The 20519-nt window shown below is 44.7% G+C and overlaps 1 protein-coding gene across 2 annotated transcripts in view; it reads right to left on the minus strand.

The window, feature by feature from the left end:
* Arel1 (apoptosis resistant E3 ubiquitin protein ligase 1) overlaps window positions 1-18337 on the minus strand; it is a 32176-nt gene extending 13839 nt beyond the window's left edge. Inside the window, exons 1-7 of one of the 2 annotated variants that reach the window (XM_036205985.1) lie at window positions 18233-18337; window positions 11408-11468; window positions 10028-10224; window positions 8324-8561; window positions 2442-2611; window positions 2068-2248; window positions 1626-1873 (exon numbers count right to left, since the gene is read on the minus strand). In XM_036205985.1, the coding sequence (XP_036061878.1) occupies window positions 1626-1873; window positions 2068-2248; window positions 2442-2611; window positions 8324-8561; window positions 10028-10224; window positions 11408-11423 (1050 nt within the window). In that variant the 5' untranslated portion in view covers window positions 11424-11468; window positions 18233-18337. Of the gene's footprint in view, window positions 1-1625; window positions 1874-2067; window positions 2249-2441; window positions 2612-8323; window positions 8562-9997; window positions 10225-11407; window positions 11469-18232 lie in introns of both variants that reach the window. The other variant, XM_036205984.1, reaches the window with a different exon arrangement.
* Between the last annotated feature and the right edge of the window lie 2182 nt (window positions 18338-20519).

Below are 20519 nucleotides of genomic sequence, written 5' to 3' on the forward strand. Positions count from 1 at the left end.
AGCCCTGTTTGGGTGTTATAAGGCAAATACCAAGGTCGTGGCTATATTCTTCATAGAAACAAAAGGATAGTTTAGTCAGTACTAAATAAATACATCTCCAAGACAAACTAAAACCCAACAGTTCAATTCCACAGACTCGGGTCACCATCTCAACACTCAGGTCTGACTCATTTTGGGATGCTTGGAATTGGGTCCTCGCTTTCTGAGCATAAACTACTTCACCCTGGAACAAGCAGGACCCCTTTCTCTGCCTTGCCTGCTGCTGCTCAGTGACTCCCCAAGCCCACACACAGGAGCCATGCCCACGGCTCCCTCCGTTTGATGTTGGTTTGCTGTGGTTTGGTTTGAGAAGGGTTTGACTCCCTAGCCCAGGCCATATCTACTGGGACACACGAGGCAGCTCCGGCTGTCTTTGATGTCACAGTGACCTCGTTGTAGCTTCTTGAGTACTGAGATTATGGATGCGAGCCACTATGCCTGGCCCTTTCTTCCTATATGGATGGTACTAAGGACTACGCATGGATGGGGAGTCAAGAAGAAGGCTGGAGGGAAACATAGTGGGGATCTTACACAAAAGCTCATCTAAATACCTAATTATGAGGACAAGGAAGGTTCTTCTTATGCTATTCAGAAAAGGAGAAAAGGTTGGTTTGTTTTTTAAATCTGATTGTGTGTCATACATTTTTCCTTTTTTCAGTGCTTTGACTGCCTCTCCCATGCCATAGGCATGTTCTAGCACTGAACTACACCCCAGTCTCTACACTTTCCCCCATGACTTAAAGACCAATGCTCATTACAGAAAACTTCCAACCACACTAAAAGGAGGAAACAGTCGGCCGGTTTTAACAATGATTGGTTCAGTGCCGAGTCTCTGCAATTTTTCACCCCGCTCAGTTACCTCCCTGCCACCCCTCCACTACACATGAAAGCAAGATTTGTAAACAAAGGTGGCACAGAGAAGGACATTACAAAGCACAAGAGATTTGAACCCAGCTTTGATTATGAGATTAAAGGATGTAATAGGATGTTCCAACAGTCTCATTCTTGTGAGGACTGGACGAAGAAGAAAACACAGTCAAAAGAAAGCCTCAAACAAGGCGCCCTGAGCTCCAGGGCTTGGCAAGTTCACCCTTCTGTCTCTGCCAAGCTCTTTCTTACAGTCTTGAAGCCTGGTATTGACAACCATTTAATGTGGTTTCACATTATCACAGAATGAAAGATCAAATTGCTGCAATACAGCACAGGGGGCCAACAGTGATGCTGATCCCACTGAGGACTTCTTAATGATCAAAAAAAAAAAAAAAAAAAAAAAGTAGCCTTCTTTACCATCCTGAGAGCTCCACCTTAGACAATCTTGCCCAGAGCACTCAGAGGATAGAATGTTCAGGTACTCAACGGTGCTGAGACACACAGTCTGGCAGAGATCTGCCCTGGTACAAAGCAAACCCCTGCAGCAACCGAGAGAATACAACATTGGGAAGCCTCTCTTAGTGTCTCAGAAACTCTGCAAGGAGATGACTCTGGCCTACTGACACTCAGACTGCCACTTTCTGGTGTCTGTCACTGCATGTTAGTGGTATACAGACTTGGGTAGAGGATTTTAAGACAAGAAAAGGGTCACCAACCTTGGGTGACACATAGCAGTACACCTTCTTGGGTTTCTTCACCTTCTCGGGGGTGTGGCACTCTGAGGGCGAGTCTTCCTCGTCCTCCTCGAGAGCAGTGGAGGGCCGGGGCTGAGAGGAGCTCATGTGCACGGGAGGAAGATGCCACGGCGCGCTTGCGCAGCTGCTGGTGTTGTAGAGGTAAGCCTCAAAGTAGACGCTCACTCCTGAGGTGGACACATTTCGGTCAACAATGTTCCTCTCGCTCTCTGAAGTACAAAGAACAAAGTTTGAAACAGGAATCAAGAGGACAAACTAACCTACTGCTGGTCGGTCACTCAGTGTACCACAGGGCAGTAAGGCAAATATGGCTCCAATATCAAATGTCTGTGGGGTGGGTCAGAGAACAGACGTAAGGGGACGAAATGGCTGGGAAAGGACCAAGGCACAGCTTTCAACTCACCACTAAGGACTATAATGTCAAATTCGCCATTATTGATGGGTTGGTTCTGGTATGAGATGCAGGCATGGAAGCAACCCCGAGAATGCAGGGTGAGCCGCAGGAACACCTGGCATGTCTGCCGGTTGGATGTCACCGACTTCTCAAATGAGACTTCATTATTCTCTCCTTCTTGAGCGCCGAGCTACAGGAAGTAAAGAGTGACTTGACATGCTTCCCAAGGACTCTCCTATGGCTCCTTTAATCTATGCCTCATGCTTCCTACACGGACAGGTACTGTCAGCTAAAGACGGCTCAGAAGTCGGGGAGACAAGAGCTGGGGTGAGCATGACAGACCCTAGCTTTCTTGCACATGGAAAGGAGAAGAAGGCACTCACCTCATGAATGGACAAGCTGTAGTTGTGTTCATCTCTCAGGGAGGTGGAATTGTTGGTTGGGTTGTCATACTCATCTCGGGGCACTATTTGCAGAGTGTGTGGTTGACCACAGGTCAACACAAGAGTAGAAAAATGGCACACAATTTTGGTTTTGGAAGGAACCACCATTCCTGAAACAGACAATGAAAGACAATGAAACCAAGAAAGGAAACAGATTCACAGAAATGAACTGTGGGGACTTGTTTTCTGTAGTTGCTTTTGGGGATGTTTTTATTTTTCTTGTTACTTTTAACCACTTTCTACACCAAACAAAATGAGAAAAGAATCTGAAGAAGGCAGAACTAAAGACACAAATACAGTGCTACACTTTCCCAGAGAGCTTTTGAGGTGGGCCTCACAAGTGAGTGCTGAAGTCAGCTGTGGTGGCACACTCTTCAGCCCCCGCACGGGAGGCAGAGGCAGGCAGAGGGCTGAGTTCAAGGCCAGCTTGGCCTCCAGACGGAGTTCCAGGACAGCCAGGGCTAGTGAGATAGGTTAGCAGGTAAAGGTGCATGCTGTGCAAGCCTGGGGACCTAACTCTGACTCCCAGAACACACACAGAAGTGGAAGGAGAGAAAAAAATTGTTGGCAAAGTTGTTCAGAGGACAACAAAGTTGTCTTCTAATCTCTATGTTCAGACCTGTCATTTGAATGTGCCAACGCTCCTACACACAGCTATGAATAAAAAATAAGCACTGAACAATGGCAAAACTAAAACCAAAGGGCATGAAAGAGGTGCAAATCTACCAAACACATGTAAGAACTGTACACCGAGCACTACTAATGCTGCGAACAAAGAAAAACTGATTTTGAAAATACAGGATTTATTCTTTAAGAATTTCATACATGGACACAATATATTTTGTTTATATTCATCCACACCCTCCCTTAACCCATCCTACCCATCACATCACATGCCCTCCCAACTTCAGGTCTTCTTCTTTAACCCACTGAGTCCAATTAGTGTTATCCCTTGTGCATGGGTGTAAGGACATTCAAATACATAAAATATAGCATGCTTGTGAATTACAAGATTCAACACACAGGAAGTGCTAACTTGCCCAAGTTGAAATACAGATTTAACACAATCCTTACTAAATCCCTAGGAAAATACTCATAAATTAGATATTAGACCAAATTCTGGAATGGAAAGGAAAAGGAACTGGAATTAGCTAAAGCAATTTTGAAAAGAAGAATAAATGGAGAGGAGCCAGTGTAGGCGAAATAACAAGCAAGGATAGTAATCCGAGATCTGGTACCAACTGGGGGAGGGGAGGGGCAGACACATCGGCCAATGACTGTTACAGCACAGAGCCCCAAACAGACCACACATGTACCCAGCTGGTTTTTGACAAAGATGTCAAAGCTCTATCTATGAAGGAAAGACAACCCTCTTAACACATGGTCCGTGGGCAACCAGAGAGCTTCAAGAAAGAAAAAAAAAAAATTAAAAAACCTTGACAGGGGTTGGGGATTTAGCTCAGTGGTAGAGCGCTTGCCTATCAAGTCCAAGGCCCTGGGTTCGTCCTCAGCTCTGACAAACAAACAAACAAACAAACAAAAACAAAAAAACCTTGACATCAATCTTACATATAAAAATTAACTAAAAATGGAGCATGGCTTTAACATAAAATGTGAAATAATAAAACTTTTAGAAAAACCAATGGAGAAAAATCTTTAGGATCTGGAATTAGCCAGAGATCTTAGACATTAGAAGCATAGTCGTGAAAGGAAAGAAAAAAAGAAGTAAACTTGATGGCTATTTAAAATGTTTTCATATCATGGGATATCCTTTTAGGATGAAAAAAGCCAGATTTTAAATGTTTGACAAGGGACTAGTGCATAGAATTTATCTTAAAAGGCTCTTGCCGGGTGGCAGCGGTGGTGGTGGCAGGCATGCCTTTAATCTCAGCACTCGGGAGGCAGAGCCAGGCAGATCCCTGTGAGTTTGAGGCCAGCCTGGTCTACAGAGTGAGATCCAGGACACACACCAAAACTACACAGAGAAACCCTGTCTCAAAAAAACAAACCAACCAAAAAAAAAGGCTCTCAAAACACAACAGTGAAAACCCCAAAATTTCTAATTAACAAATACATAAACATCATAAAAAGATATTTCACCAAAGAGGATATACAGTTGTCAAAAGAACAAATGAAATAAGTGTATCACCACTAACCACTTGGGAAATGCAAATTAAATACACATTTATGAAAATGGCTAAAAAATAGTGACAATATTACAATGGTAAGGATGTGAAGAAATGAGATCCAAATGCCAGAGCCACTCTGGAAAAGAGTTCAACAATTTCTTTCTTCAAAAAGCTAAAGATGAGGGGCTGGAGAGATAGCTCAGCAATTGAGGGTACAGGCTGTTCTTCCAGAGGACCAGGGTTCCATTCCCAGCACCCACATGGCAGCTCAGGACGGCATGGGACTCCAGTTCACAGGATGTGGCATCCTCAAACCCTTAAACAGACATACATGCAGGCAAAACACCAATGCACGTAAGAATAAATCTTTAAACCAAAAACTCCCCTAAAGATGCAGCCCTTTAATCCTAACACTCAGGAGGCAGAGACAGGTGGATCTCTGTGAGTTCAAGGTCAGCTTGGTCTACAGAATGAGTTTCAGGACAGCCAGGGCTGCACTGAGAAACCCTGTCTTGAAAAATCAAAACGAAACCAAAACAAAACAAAAAACCCTAAAGATTTGATTATCAAATACCTTGGTTTACATTCAGGGCATTTCCTTGAGAAATGAAAACTTACATTATACAGAAAAGATGTACGTGAATGTTAACAGCAGCTGTGTTGATAACAGTTAAGCAGTTGGACCAACTAGATGAATCTCTGGAATTCAGCCAGCCTTGAGAAGTTGCTCGGTATGAGTCTAACACCCTCTCTAACACCCTTCAAATGACCTAGTGTGGAAATGTGCTTTGGCTTTGGGACTGTGATTTGAGACAGGGTCTGGCCAAGGAAGACCTAGAACTTCTGATTCCCTGCCTCTACCTCCTGAGTGCTCACATTACAGATCATTGCTGACATGGGTCACCATATCTGGTTTTTGTAAAAGAAATGGAAAATAGGCCGGGCGGCGGTGGGGAATGCCTTTAATCCCAGCACTCGGGAGGCAGAGCCAGGCAGATGGATATCTGTGAGTTCAAGGCCAGCCTGGTCTACAGAGTGAGTTCCAGGACAGGCACCGAAACTACACAGAGAAACCCTGTCTCGAAGAAGAAAAAAAAAAAACAAAGGAAAATAGATGACTGGTTTCCCAGGGTTTGGAAACAAGCCCGTGGAAGAAGATGAGTACATATAGTTACAGATGGTAATACAAGGGAGGGAGCTGTATAATGGCAGAAATGTTTTGTGCCCTTTAAAAAAAAAAAAAAAAAAACTTTAAAATTTTCACTTTTATTTTCTGTGTATGCATGCTTTGCCTGGTGCTCATGGAGGCAGAAGGGGTTGTTGGATGCCCTGGGAATTGTGAGCTGCCATGTGGTTACTGGGAATTAAAGCTGGATCCTCTGGAAGAGCAGCCAGTGCTCTTAACCACTGAGCCATCTCTCCAGCCCCATGTTCTGTACTAATTACAGTACTAACTGTATTAATGTCAGAAACATCACCAATATGCTACAATCTGAAAGATGTTACCACTGGAAAACTAGGTAGGAGTATACCCGATCTCTTATTTATCATGCATGTGAATACAGAATTCTCAGAAGTTTAATTTGGAACAGAGATGGTATGTAAGGTTATAAATCATTCTCCACTGGTGGGAAGAAGAATGTGCAATCCAGGTGGAAAGAGTCTGTGTGGGCGGCATGGAGGCAAAGGAGGCTGACCGGTGCAGAGACGGCTTGTTCCATCTTTCCTTGCTCTAGACAGAGAGAGCTGGGGATCAGTCAGGCAAGACTTGGGAATCTCCCTAAGACTTCAGTCATTAGGATGTGACCTCCAAAGCTGGCCAAGGGCCTATCTTTTTTTTTTTTTTTTTTTTTTTTCAGTTTCATGAGGATCCATTTATTAATTGTTGATTTTTTTTTAATGCCAAATACCGTTTTTTGAAGGAGGGAGGAGGTCTTAAATACAGGCTTACAGCACAATGGGAGAACCCCGGAGGGCAGAAGTTCGCTTCCGATGTTTTACCATCCTGCATCTAAGCTGTTAACACCCAATATGCAGGATACAGACAAGGAGCTTCCCTTAAGCATTCAGGAGGGTGGAATCTCTTGCAGGGAATTAGCATAAGGAGGATATCAAGGTCAAGGTCAGCAAGCAAAACAACAGTTACCCAAGACGGGGGCCAGGGCCCTACAGGTCCCCCCTTTTTACTAAAAAATGAGCTTCTGACTTAGGTTGCATGGGACCTTACCTGTCATGGAGACACCTGCCCAGGCCACACAGGCGCTCTGTCTTAGATTGGTGAGCACCCCCCAGGGCCTATCATTTTTATGGATACCAAACTAGCCAATACCTAATGACATCTCCAAAACAATGCCAGGATAGCGGAAAGCACAGAAGGACTTCAGCACACTAAACACCGGTGTTGCAGAACTAAGAGTCAAGAGTTAGAAATCGCTGGGCGGTGGTGGCGCACGCCTTTAATCCCAGCACTCGGGAGGCAGAGGCAGGGGATCTCTGTGAGTTTGAGGCCAGCCTGGGCTACAGAGTGAGTTCCAGGAAAGGTTCCAAAAGCTACACAGAGAAACTCTGTCTCAAAAAAACCAAAAAAAAAAAAAAAAAAAAAGAGTTAGAAATCAGTTTGGACCTCTCTGTCAGTGAGCATTTGTTATCTGGCATAAAGGCATGATTGTGGGCAGGTGCTCTTCAGTGTGAAGAAAAATACATATTGACAGTACCAGTGGATGTGGGCCAAAGTGCTTTTACTTGAAAAGTCTTTTTTAAAAAAAATCAAAAAATGTACCTCCTTTCTATTCTGGTATCCTTGGCCCTTAAGAGCCTGTCAGACTGATTGCTCAGCAGTTCTATTCCTAGCGAAATAAAAACACATGCCCACACAGACCCATACACAGATGCCAAAAAGACCGCAAAAGCATTACTATTTTCCTTATTTGAAAAGAAAACATTGCCTCCACGCCTGCTGACCTGAGTGTGACCCCCAGAACTCATATGGCAGAGGGAAAGAACCGACTTTACAAGTGGTCTCCGCCCTCCACATGCACACTGTGGCCTAGATACGCCCCAATAAATGGTGGGTGGGTGGGTGGGTGGGTAGATATAGATAGATGGATGGACGGACGGACAAGAACATGTATGAAAATGTTCACAGTAGTCTTACTTGTTAGTTAGTCTAGAAGCTGCATGGAAAGAAACAACGCAGATGTCCATAGCTAACAAAAAGACAAACAACACATGGCATATTCCTTGTCGGTAAAAGAAATGGAAAACTAAACATGATGGTGCATGGATAAACCTCAAAAGCATTACATTAGGTCAAACAAGTCAAAAAAGGCCTCGTATTTATGTGGGCTGACAGAACTGTCCAGAGAAGGCCACTCCATAGCAATAGACTAGCAGCGGGAGCTGGTGGTTTGGCAACAATGTTGCTAATGGGTCTGGGGTTTCTTGGTGCCATAATGAAAATGAATGCTGAGCAATCAATTTTACACCCCATTACATTTTAAATTGATGAATTTGTGGCCAGAGAACATAATCTAAACATTGTTATTTTTTAAAGGAACTGGGAGTCCTGTTCAGTGGCAGAGCCCATGCTTGACATGAGCCCTGGATCCCACCACACCCTACCAGAAAGGACAAAAAAGCACAAAGAAGGGATGGGGAGTAAAGGGAGAAACCAAGAATGAACCAAGAACCCACCAGGCTGAAAAATTTTGTAGTAAGGACTATAGGCCACATTTAATCCACCGAGCTTCACGGTGATCTCATAACGCCCAGCCTTGCGCACAGTGAAGGCCACCTTTACCACGTTGGAATTTGGCTCCTGGAGGACTTCCTGGGTCACTGGAATTTCCACTGCTAGTTCCATGTGAGAGATGTGAACTCGCAGTCCCACAGGCCGATGTGCGGGGAAAGGCTGTCCATTCTTATAGAACAACTGCACGGGAGGAGAGGGTGGGCACCCGTTAGTGAAACTGAGGCAAAGAACCACTTCCCACAAGATTAGAGTATGTGCAGGGGAAGCAGCTGGCCAAGGTCAGTCACACTGGGAAACCCCAGTGCCTGCCTGCTCCTTCCAGGTCCGCTCTTAGGAACACAGTGAGAGGCTATCATACACACAACAAGGAAACCCATTAAGTCATGGACAAGTTCTTTGCCTGTTTGGAGGACAGGGCAGCATACACCACCGAGTCAAGAACACGCCCATTTCAACCCGAGGTTTCTGAACGGTAACGGCTGCCTCCTCGGTGTGGCCAGCACTACTCTACAGCCAGCGCTAACCCAAGTGTGAGGCAGTTAGCCAACAGCACAGCATCGAGCACTGGCACCGAGGGGAAGGAAGCACGGGGAAAGGTTGAGGGATTCCGGCTCACTCGGCAAACTGAATCCTACCTAGTGGACAGGGTGCTGTACGGGTCGGGTCGTAAGGTTTCTTTAAGGTCCAGAGAGTAATGGCTCTGTGGACCACACACAACTATCCTAACTATGCAAATGAACAGCAGCTGAAGGACAAATGAGCATGTCTGTGTTCCAACTAACAGGCATTTACAATGCCAGGCGGTCAGGGTGGTGCACACCTTTAATTCCAGAATCTGGGAAGCAGAGGCAGGTGGATCACTGCGTGTTCAAAGCCAGCCTGGTCTACAGAGTGAGACCCTATCTCTAAAACCACAATAACAAAGGAGGAGGAGGAAAGAAAAAAGGAAAGGAGAAGGAAGAAGCGAGGAGGAGGAGGAACAGGAGGAGGAGGAGGAGGAAGAGGAGGAGCAGGAGGTGGCGTTTACAGAAACGGGCTTGCTTGGGCTTTCGGGCTAGATCTACTAATCCCTGATCTACAACACCTCCTTTCACACTTCCTTCTTCTCTTGTGTTTCTTCTCGCTCCCATTTGAGACAAGGTTACACAATATAGCTCTGGAACTATGTAGACCAGGCTGGCCCAGAACTCACAGAGATCTGCCCACCTCTGCTTCCTCAGTGCTGGGATTAAAGACGTTTGTTTTGGGCTTTTCATTTTTGAGCCAGAATCCCACACAGCTTCGGATGGCTTTGAAATCCCTATGTAGACAAGGATGACCTTGAACTCCTGATCCTCTTTCTCCCATGTTCTGGCACATAGTAGTGCAAATCCCACCCAGCCTCAGTACTGCTTTTCTTATTAGGCTTTACACTTCATTATAGCTATGTACCCAGGAAACCCAAAGGGTAGGAAAAGTCAAAGCTCTTCAGATGTTAGCAAGCCCCAAGTCCCTGGGAGGGACTGAAAGACTGGGGAAATGTTAGCATCAGCCTGCACCGCCAAGACAGCACCAGGCTCTGGAAAGCAAGTGACTCAGGAACCGCTATGGGTATGGAGACAGAAACATTCCCTTACATGCACTCGGAAGGCCATGCTGTGGCCCACCTCATAGGGGTCCTTCCAATCCCAGAACACTTTGCAGGACCGGGGATCCAGGTAATTTCCCCGCACGTAGTCATAAATGGTCCGGTCCCCACGGCGCTCACGGTCTTCATTCTGAAGAAAGCTGACTACACGTGCGGCAAGCTCAAGGAGGAACTTAATTGTGAAGAAGAAAGCAACCACAGACACTGTGATTCCACCTGTGTAAAAGAAAGAAAAACACATTACAGTTACACATGACAGCTTCCACAACACATGTGTAAAGAGAAACACATTACAGTTACATATGACAGCTTCCACAGCACCTGTGTAAAAGAAACACATTATAGTTACACATGACAGCTTCCACAACACATGTGTAAAGAGAAACACATTACAGTTACACATGACAGCTTCCACAGCACCTGTGTAAAAGAAACACATTACAGTTACACATGACAGCTTCCACAGCACATGTGTAAAGAGAAACACATTACAGTTACACATGACAGCTTCCACAGCACCTGTGTAAAAGAAACACATTACAGTTACACGACAGCTTCCACAGCACATGTGTAAAGAGAAACACATTACAGTTACACATGACAGCTTCCACAGCACATGTGGCCAGCCTCCAAAGCTTAAAGAAGTCGAGATGAGTCTGCAACATTGTAAGAACAAACACTATACCGGGGAAAGAGAGAAACTTCCAGATCAGGAGTAGGTAACTACAGTACTCAGGGCAAGTGGCACACACTGCCAGTTTTCTGTAAATAAAGTTATGCTGGGACATCGCCTTACCCTGTCCTAAACAAACTGTGGCTGCTTGTGCACCACCCAGACAGAGCTGAGTATTTGGAAAAATACTGTATGTTTTTCGAAACGGGAACATATTTGCTCTCCTGCGTTTTACAAAGTCTGCTGACCCTGTTCTATTCCATGACACCCATACAATGTCCCTCCACCTTCCTGCCTGTGCTGCCCCTCACAGAAGCAGTCAAATCAATGTGCCTTTTGGTACTCTCCATTTGGAAGCCTTTTGTTCTCTCATCCACTTGGCAAAAGCCTTCCACAAGCCCCATCCATCAGTTAGGGGTTCCTTCTCTTAGGCTTCCTCAAACTTCTTCCTCCTTGCCCACCACCCCCTTCTTAGTGTGAACTCCTTAAAGGCAGATTTTTGTCTTGATTTGGACTTTACAGTAAACAATGTCTGGCACAGACTGTAATTACTCAATAAATATTTCCCAAATGAATGAACTTCTCTGACAACTGTGTGAAGGTACATTCTGGCACAAGTGAAAATATTTCTAGCTCCATTTTCAAGGAAAAGGAAGAGATAAGGAGGCAAATAGGAATTAGACAACAATAGCCAAAAGACAAGAAAAAGAACTTTCTATCACATACCAATAACGTAAAACATCAGGTCTCTTCAATGCCAACAGACAGCCGAGGATCACAGCTGCAACTGCAAAAGAAAATGTGTTCAGTGTCTCCCCAGCTCTCTTGAAGCCACCTAGGGTAGGAGATAAGTAGAGCACAAGGCTTAAGCCAGCCAGCTCTAGTCCTTAGCACCCCTGTCCTCTCTGCCAACTTGACAGGGGCCCATGCCATGTGTCACACAAATATAGTGAGGTCATAGCACTCCCTGCATAGCTTAGAATCTACTGACCACTCTCGGAACGCCACAAGCAGCCTCTTGCTTTAGGCTAATGACAAAATGAAAGTAGACAGCTTTCATGTTCTCAGACTCTGGGTTCCCAAGACAGTCTCCTTCTTCTGTTCAAAGTGGCACTAATTAACGCAAGGAAAGAAGATAATGGAATGCCTTCCCTGAATGCTATTTACCCTCTAAAAGTAATTCAGCTAAGTAGAAACAGCTAGATAAATTGAAGATTTTTTTTTTTTTACAAGTAAACATGGTCACTGTGTTGAGATTATGTAACTAAAATGAACTCTGGGTCATCCCAATAATAAGCAGTGGGTACAGAGAAGTCATTCCCGACATTACCAGATCACACAAACTAACGGGCCCCGAGGAAGAAAGCTCAACAGAAGGCTGGGGAGAGGCACACGAGGAGAAGGGATGGCACCTTCATCCTAAGGGGACATTTTCACTGTCATTCAACTCGTTGTCCCCACCCCTGCCCCCTTTCTACAGCAGCACCCAGCTCTTACCACTTAGAGGCGAGACTTAGCTAAACATCTCTAGACTCAGAGCTTGGTGGCACCAAACAACTTAGAAAAGGGGACAGGAAAGCAAACGCCTGTGCACTTTCACAACTGACTGTGTTTCAAGTTTTCAAGAGTGAGAGAGGTGACTTAAGTACTTGGGAGGCTGAGACAGGAGGACTGCCAACAGTTCAAGACTCTGTCTCAAGACCAAAAGCAAAGGTGCCGAGGAGCTGCTAAGTTGGTGCAGTGCCTGCTACACATGCATGAGGACTTGAAGCCTGATGCCCCAGAACCCCTGGTAGACAGGTGTGGGAGAAGCAGACATGACAGGATTCCTTGAGCTCGTGGGCCAGCCAGTAGAGCAAAATCAACTCCAAGGATCAGTGAGAGATGCTGCTGCCTCAGAAAGAGAAAGGAAGAACAACTGAGAAAGACACCCAGTGTTAACTTCCGGCCTCCCCTGAATACATGTGCAAGGGCACCTGCACACATATGTATGGACACACTAAACATGTGTATAGACACACATGATGGAGACAGAAAAGGCCCCCTCCCAGTTCCTGTGTTAATAACATTAAATGAAACCTCCAGAGTGGGTAACTTAAGGAATGACCATCTCGACTTTCCCAGGAATTCCTGCAGATGAGTCTAAAGTGTCAGCACGTGTAGTCTCGGGTATTCCCAGAGACTCTCTATAGAGATGACGGGGCTCAAAGCCTGAGACTACAGTTACTGCGCCTCCTTCCAAACACTCGCTCCTCTCTGGGGACTCCATGTAGAAAAGCTGTCATCCAATGGTTTATAAACATCTCTCTGCACCTTCCAGGCTGTACTAGGTGGTTCCATGGCCTCAAACTGGGAGTTTAGCTGTCTGAGGTACTTCTAAAACTGGTGGCCACCCAATGTGAAGCTGGATGTGAAACTTCCAGGCCTCGAGGATGCTATGGCATCTGACAAAAGTGAAGCAAGTGTGGCTGATGACATTGTCATCTCAAGCCTCTTGATCCTTGGGAGAGACTTCCAGCTTAGACCAGAGCAGGGCAACTCCCACCCACCTCCAATGACAACACACACCCCCACCCCCACCCCCCCCCCACCCCGCCCCGGCAGCTGGCAGACAGGAAGCCAGAGCCTGAGGCAGGGTCAGAGCTGTAACTCCCTGCACCACCTCTGTGAGTGTCACATTTTTTTGCTGCTGTAACAAGTTAAGACTTAGTGTTTTCTGTGTCGTCTCCTTCATCAAGTGACTTTGGTATAACTCTCCATGGCAATGACAGGTTGACAACCAGAGAGCCTAACAAATAGTAAGATATAGAGGAACCTAGCAGGTGCCTTGATCATTGAGTTAAGACTCGCAAGTTCAAACTGTGACCTGGTCAAGCCATCTCCTCTTTCTACCAAGTGCCAGTTCTCTGTCAAGTGGGGAGAATACTCACATGTACATTTGTGTGATGTGAGAATTTAATGTTAAGCTGGAACTATGCCTGGAACAGTGAGTTTCCTTTCAGAGTCTTCCTAGTACTTATCTCCAGAGCTAGAATCACAACTGCTCTGCTTCGAGCTGACAGGAAATTCAGGGACCCTCTACTGACACCAATGCTCTTCAAGGAGAAATGTATTGACAATTTTAAAGGACATGGTTTCTCTCTGGACCATTCAAGAGAACTCTTCACACTATTCTGATGTGGAAGATTGAAAATCTTTATAAGTTAAAAACTCATTACAACAAGCCAGCCAACAAATACTGAGTGTCTAACATGTCAGATGCTGAAGATGACACCAACAATAACCACCTTTGCCTTTCTGAACCCTTGGTCATTATTTCCCCCATTCATTTACTTCTCAACCAAATTATTAGTACTGTCTTTTACATCACTTAGACCTTTTTCAGCAAGTCATTCTTCATCTCTACCACAGTCCGCTTGCAGCTTACAACCCAGTACAATGACCTTTTCCCCAAGGACTCCTCCTCCTCTTAGAACACATGAGTCAGGCACTAGCTGTCATTTCCTCACCCATTGGTCTGACCTTTATAAACCACCCCTGCTCTAACATCACAGCTCAAAACCTTCCCTAAAATACTCACCCTTCTCCAAGATTTCCCCAAGGTCACATTCTGAACGTGTAATCCTCTACATCTTCTCCTTTCTCCTTCCTCTTTAATGTTGTTACACAGCCTCCCTGGCTCTCAGGGATTCTCTCTGCCCCGTCTGTCCTGTTACACCCTACACTGCTCTCCTTAACCACATCTCACACACTCATTCATCATTTCCCCTCATTATCCATTCCATGTTGCCCAGATCAGATCCTTTATAACTCACACATACACATCCTGAAATGTCCTGTCTCCATGCCTTTCAAAGACATCTCCTGGTACAGCAAACCTGGTCAAAACCCCACGATTGAAGTCACAGACCCCAGCAGAGAAGCTACTGCATTGTTGACTAAATGGACACAGTGTGTCTGTTAAACTGCCTTCTAAAGAACTGGTTATACTCACAGGCTGCTGCTGTTGTCACCTGTGGTTATGAGAGCCTTCTACTTGGTGTGGGCAGGGGTAACTGTAGACTCACAGCTGGTCACACTGATAAGAAGAGTGATGTGAATGCTCAACAATAAATGGGACATTGGCGTCACCCTATTCAAGGCTCAAGGAGCACTGGAGAAGAGAAGGCCAAAGAATTTAAGAGCCAAGGATGGAGTGAAGTGGTGGGATGCTGTCTTCTAGACATGACGTGAATTTGCAGGAGCTGCGATTACCTGTACAAGACCTGCACAAGATGGAGCCTGTTAATATCCTATCATGGAGAAGGGATGAACTCATGAGGCCCCACCCTTTCCTGAGGGTTTACAGGTAGTCTTCAGTGACACAGCCATTGATAAAGTGCCTATGCCCCTGCAAATACAGTCATAATATATTATACACACATATTTAATTAATTTATGCCAATAACTTTCTTTTAAAGTCATGTCCACTCTCTATACATTCTCCCATTTTCAGTTTTCATCCATGGACTACTTCTGAATTTGTACTTAACTTTTTAAAATTTGTTTTATAGCATTTACATTCTTTTATTCCTGTTTCATTTTTCATTTCAAAAAAGTACCTAATATGAGACAAAAACTAACCTTTTTATTCTTTTGTTTTGTTTTGTTTTTGTTTTTCAAGACAGGGTTTCTCTGTGTAGCTCAGGCTGTCCTGGAGCTCACTTTGTAGACCAGGCTGGCCTCAAAGTCACAAAGATCTGACCGCCTCTGCCTCCTGAGTGCTGGGATTAAAACTGTGTGCCACCACACTCAGATACAATACAGTTTTAAAACCTCTTTTCATTACCAATATATTCATTTGAACCAATATATTTATTTAAGCCCTTTTAGATCCCAAATAACTAATTTAATTAGCTCAGTAAGTATACCAAATGTTCACAAGGAGGGCTGTTGGTTCTCTCTCAAGCATGCTACTTCTCTGTAACAGTCTGTATCTACAGCACTCTCCACTCTCTGCTGCTCCCACTCTCTGCAAATACACTGGACCCTTTCCACTCTAATCCGAGCACAGAGAAACATGGCAAGCATACTGCTCCACCAATTTACTTCCCTGCGTTAGCCGACATTCCTCTCTTTCAGTATCCTTGCCCTTATGTGGTGTCACAAACTATAACACTCTAAGCTCAGGAGCAACAGGAGTACTGATAAACTAGTAACTCATAGGTATGTACAACCTGCAGCTTGTGGGCCACATGCAGCCCAGGATAGCTCTGAATTTGGTCCAACACAAAACCTTTAATTTACTTAAGCATTATGAGATTTTTTTTTTCCTTATTGGTAACTCAACTGCACAGTTCTAGAGTATAACCTTTGTAAATGACCAGGTTGTGTCACAATATTGAAAGGTTGGACTTGTCCCAGTGAATGAGGGTTTCTCTTGTACTAAGTACTCAGGCTAGCCATTGGCCAATGGGCTTTACATATCTTATCCTAAGTACCCTAACTGTGATCACAAGATAAACACTATTATTCTCAATTCACAGGTAAAGCAAACAACAGAAAACCTGGGCTTAGAAAAGTACATTTGCAGCCAGGCGGTGGTGGTGCACGCCTTTATTCCCAGCACTAGGGAGGGAAAGGCAGGCGGATCTCTGTGAGTTCGAGGCCAGCCTGGGCTACAAAGCAATTTCGAGGACAGCCAAGGCTACACAGAGAAACCTTGTCTCGGAAAAACCAAAAAGAAAAAGAAAGGAAGAAAAGAAAAGTTGCTGAGATTCTTTCTCCCACAATGGTTTGAGTAACAGGCCCACGTCTAACTGAAGCCCCCAGCTTTGAACCCGTAATGCTGAATCATGAAAAAGAATGAAGTCACAGAAAGAGCCAAGTATTTGAGAAAAAAGATTTAAGAATACAAATAAACAAAAGGGGGGGGGGGAGTCACCCAATCTAACAGTAGGAATCTCACAGCAAAGCTAAAATGAGGACCACGAGCTCCTCCAGCTTTTGTCTTTTGAAGTACAACTACCGCACGGCAACTCGGAGTGGAACACAGTGCCAACTCCAACATGGACACATCACTCGCTGACTGCAGGGGCCTGGCAAGTTCCTTAACCCTAGAGCACTTGCGCTCCCAGGGAAGGGAGGAGACCCTGAAAATACCTATCTTCAGGAAATGCTGACAGACAGACAGACATATTCTAAAGTTTACAACATCCAAAACATTTTAGCCCCATCACTGACGATCAGTTGTAAAAAAAGTCATTTTTCTTTTCTTTTTTTTGGAGCTGAGGATGGAACCCCGGAAGCCTAGCAAGCGCTCTACCACTGAGCTAAATCCCCAACCCCAAAAAGGTCATTTTTCAAAAATGAAGAATTACTTTCTTTATATTAAAACCTGCTCTGCCAGTCAAACCTCACTGCCACCCATGCTTCCCCTGCATCTTTTGCTGAAGAGGCTGAGGGTCTGGTCACTGATCCATGTTTGACATCCCAGTAGCTAAGTCTCAGAACAATCGATTGCCTCAGCGTTGAGATCAGGCCGTGTCCTGTCCTATTAGTCCATGTTGTATAAAAGTGGTTTTCAGTCTGTGGCCTGCCTAAGAAACTCCCCAGTTTCACCAGCAGCAGTAAACCCCGTTTTGAGGATGGAGGATGACTGTACCTTGGTGGGTATGTAAACAACAATGTGTCTAGCACCACCCACAAGCATAGTCTGATACATAACTTATTCCTCAATGTAGAAAGATTGCCACCCTATAAATTTATTAAATTAATTAGATTATAGTACCACAATGTGTGCATCTGAGTCTTATTAGGAAACACAGGAGTTTATAAGGCACACCAGGAAAGACACTAAGGAAAGGGTGCAGCTCTCTCACCTGAACTTCATAAAGAGGAAGACGCCTAACTCTGCAACCTGTCATCTGACTCTGTGTGTGTGTGTGTGTGTGTGTGTGTGTGTGTGTGTGTGTGTACAGGGCTTACTCAAACTGCCCACCTGTCTAGCCATCGGCTCATCTCTTCGTCCATTCGTCTGGATCTGGCCCCCGCTTCACCTTTCTGGTCTGCACCTTGCTCCTGCAGCTTTCCTAGACCCTGAGGTTCAACTCAGCTCGGACCCTGCAGCCTGACTTCATGGTAGTAGCAGTTCAGTGGTGTCCAGCCTGTTCACATTTTGTCCCTCTAGAGACTCTTTCCATTCCTATCAGCTTCCCAGGTTCTTTCTCCCAGGCCTCTTGGAAACACTTGGAGTCTCTTCAGCCTCTTTAACCCTTCTATAACCTACAAGTGAATGAAAAAAAAAAGTGTGTGTATGTGTGTGTATCTATTGAGAGACAGAGTTTACTTCATGATGTATATAATGTGTGATCTGAGAGTAAACATTAGTAATTAAGACTGAAGTAAGAGAAGCTGTGTTTGTCTTGGCCAGCTATCAAGGAAAGCGGGTCTGCTTGGCAAATTGCTGCCAACCAACCACTGTACAATGTGAACTGACTGTTCTCCAATCAAATGACACTATAGAAAGGTGCTTGCCTATGTTGCTGACACAGTGCACTTAGTAATACTCACCTTGAAACGAGGGCCCATGTTCTGAGAACCAAGTCATTCACCAAAGCAGCTAACTTTTGGCTCCTTACACTTGGCTTCTAACTTGCACAAGAAAAAAAAAAAAAAAAAAAAAAGCAAACATCACCAGAAAGGACCTGTCCAGCAGATGCTCATTGAGGTTATGTGTGTCCCAGTAAGCAAAGAGTCAGGGTTTCTGCATCAAAGCAGTTGGTCCTGAGGTGCAGAAATACAACCCAAGAATGTATCATCCCTGGACTTCTCTAGTGCAAGATGAAACCAATCACAGAGGATGCATCCAGTCTGGTATACCAGGGTCCTCCTATAAAGAAAAAAGAGTCAGTGCAGTAAGTTTTTGTTTCTGAAACAGATTCCATAATCCCCCCTTCACCCTCCAAAACCAGCAACAGAGGAGCTACAACATTTAGTGAGCACAGGCAAAGTAACTGAGTGTTGGTAAATCCTGCCCAAGCTTTCCAATAGCAACTCCATAGTACTGAAGCTACTCCAACTCCACAAGGGCACCCTGGCTGCCCACGAGCATGTCACTCCCTGCAAGCTGCAGCACTTTAGATGTGGTCTTTCAGCGGGGTAAGTAGGGTACAGACTTAAAGAGACTCATCCCAGCCCCAGGCCTAGCTGCAGCTTCACAGGGCTGGGACACAGCGTGGGAAGCACGGAGAGAACCGAGCTGGAAGCACAGCAGAGGCACAGAAACCACTCACTCCTCAGCTGGCGAGAAGCAGCAGCAGAGCTTTAGAACCGGATCTATCTGCCTGTGCAGGCTACCTCCTCTGCACCCATGCCCACAGTTCCAAGATGTGGTAAAAGATGATATTATGGGGGCTGGAGAGATGGCTCAATGGTTAAGAGTACTGGCCACTGTGGCCACTCTTCCAAAGGACTCAGGTTCGATTCCCAGCACCCACATGGCAGTTCACAACTGTCTGTAACTCCAGTTCCAGGGGATGTGACCTCCTCACACAGACACACATGCAGGCAAAACCCCAATGTACATTTTCTAAAAATGACATTATCACTAAATTTTTTAAATCTAGCTAGTGTGGTAGTACATGCCTGTAATCCCAGCACTTGGGAGGCTAAGGAAGGAGGATCATGAGTTCAAGACCAAAAAGGGAGTGAGGAGCTGTAAAATCTGCTCCTGTAAGTAAGGGAAGGGAGAAATCTGTCAACTTTCATAGTAAATTACCAAGTAAAGTCAGTTCACAACTCTCAAAGACATTCAGGGACCAGATGTAGCAGAAGGGGGCTTATGGGTATACATATACAAAGAGCTGCTATAAAGCAGATGAAAACAGGCTACTAATCAGTAAATGGCAAGAAACAATCTCACCAATGGCACAAACACTATCAGCACTTCCTGACTCACAACACAGATACAGTTCTCTTTAAACACAGATACAGGACTATTCATCCTGATTTTACAATCCAGAACACAAAGGGCAAGGTATGTTCTCAGTTACTTACAAAAAGTAGCAGACAGTCTGGCCTTAGAGTCCACACTTTTAGTGACCATTTTCCTATCTTTCCACTGAGGGAAACCAAGGGAGAAAATACAAAGTGCTAAACAAACCAGAACAGAGGGACTAGAAGCCAGCAGATCAAATAAGTTGGCAGACTTCTATAATTAAAACTGAGTAAGTCTATGCATGTATTTTAACACATGGTGATGGACTTGCCAAGTACATGAGCCAAAACATGGGTCAACCAGCAATTGGAACCAGTTTAAAGGACCTATAAACAAGGGAATAGTTATGTAAACTATTAAAGATCCTCATGATAGAATGTTATAAGATAATTTTAAAATGAAACTTTTGAGAACCAGATTGGGAAATGCTCACAAATAAAGTATTAAATGAAAAAGCAAGCACAACACTGTTCATACATTACAAGCCCAATCTTAGAAACAGTATTATATAATGATACAATGATTTACAAAGGGTGGCTGGGGAGATTCCTCAGTGATTAAGAATGATTGCTGATCTTGCAGAGGACCTAACTTTGGTTCCCAGCACCCACACTGGGCAGCTCACAACCACAACTAACTCTAGATCCAAGGGATCTGACACCCTCTTCTGGTGTCCACAGGTACACACATACAGGTTGAGAACTGTTGAGACAGAATCTCATGTAGCTCAGAGTAACCCTAAATTCACTGTGTAGCCAAAGATGGCCTTGATCTGATTTTCTTGCCTTTACCTCCCAAGCTCTGAGATTTAGATGTGTGCCATTATGCATGGTTTATCAAATTCTTTTTTTAATATTTTAT

Source organism: Onychomys torridus, chromosome 14, assembly GCF_903995425.1.
Source record: "Onychomys torridus chromosome 14, mOncTor1.1, whole genome shotgun sequence".
In the NCBI taxonomy this organism is placed as follows: domain Eukaryota; kingdom Metazoa; phylum Chordata; class Mammalia; order Rodentia; family Cricetidae; genus Onychomys; species Onychomys torridus.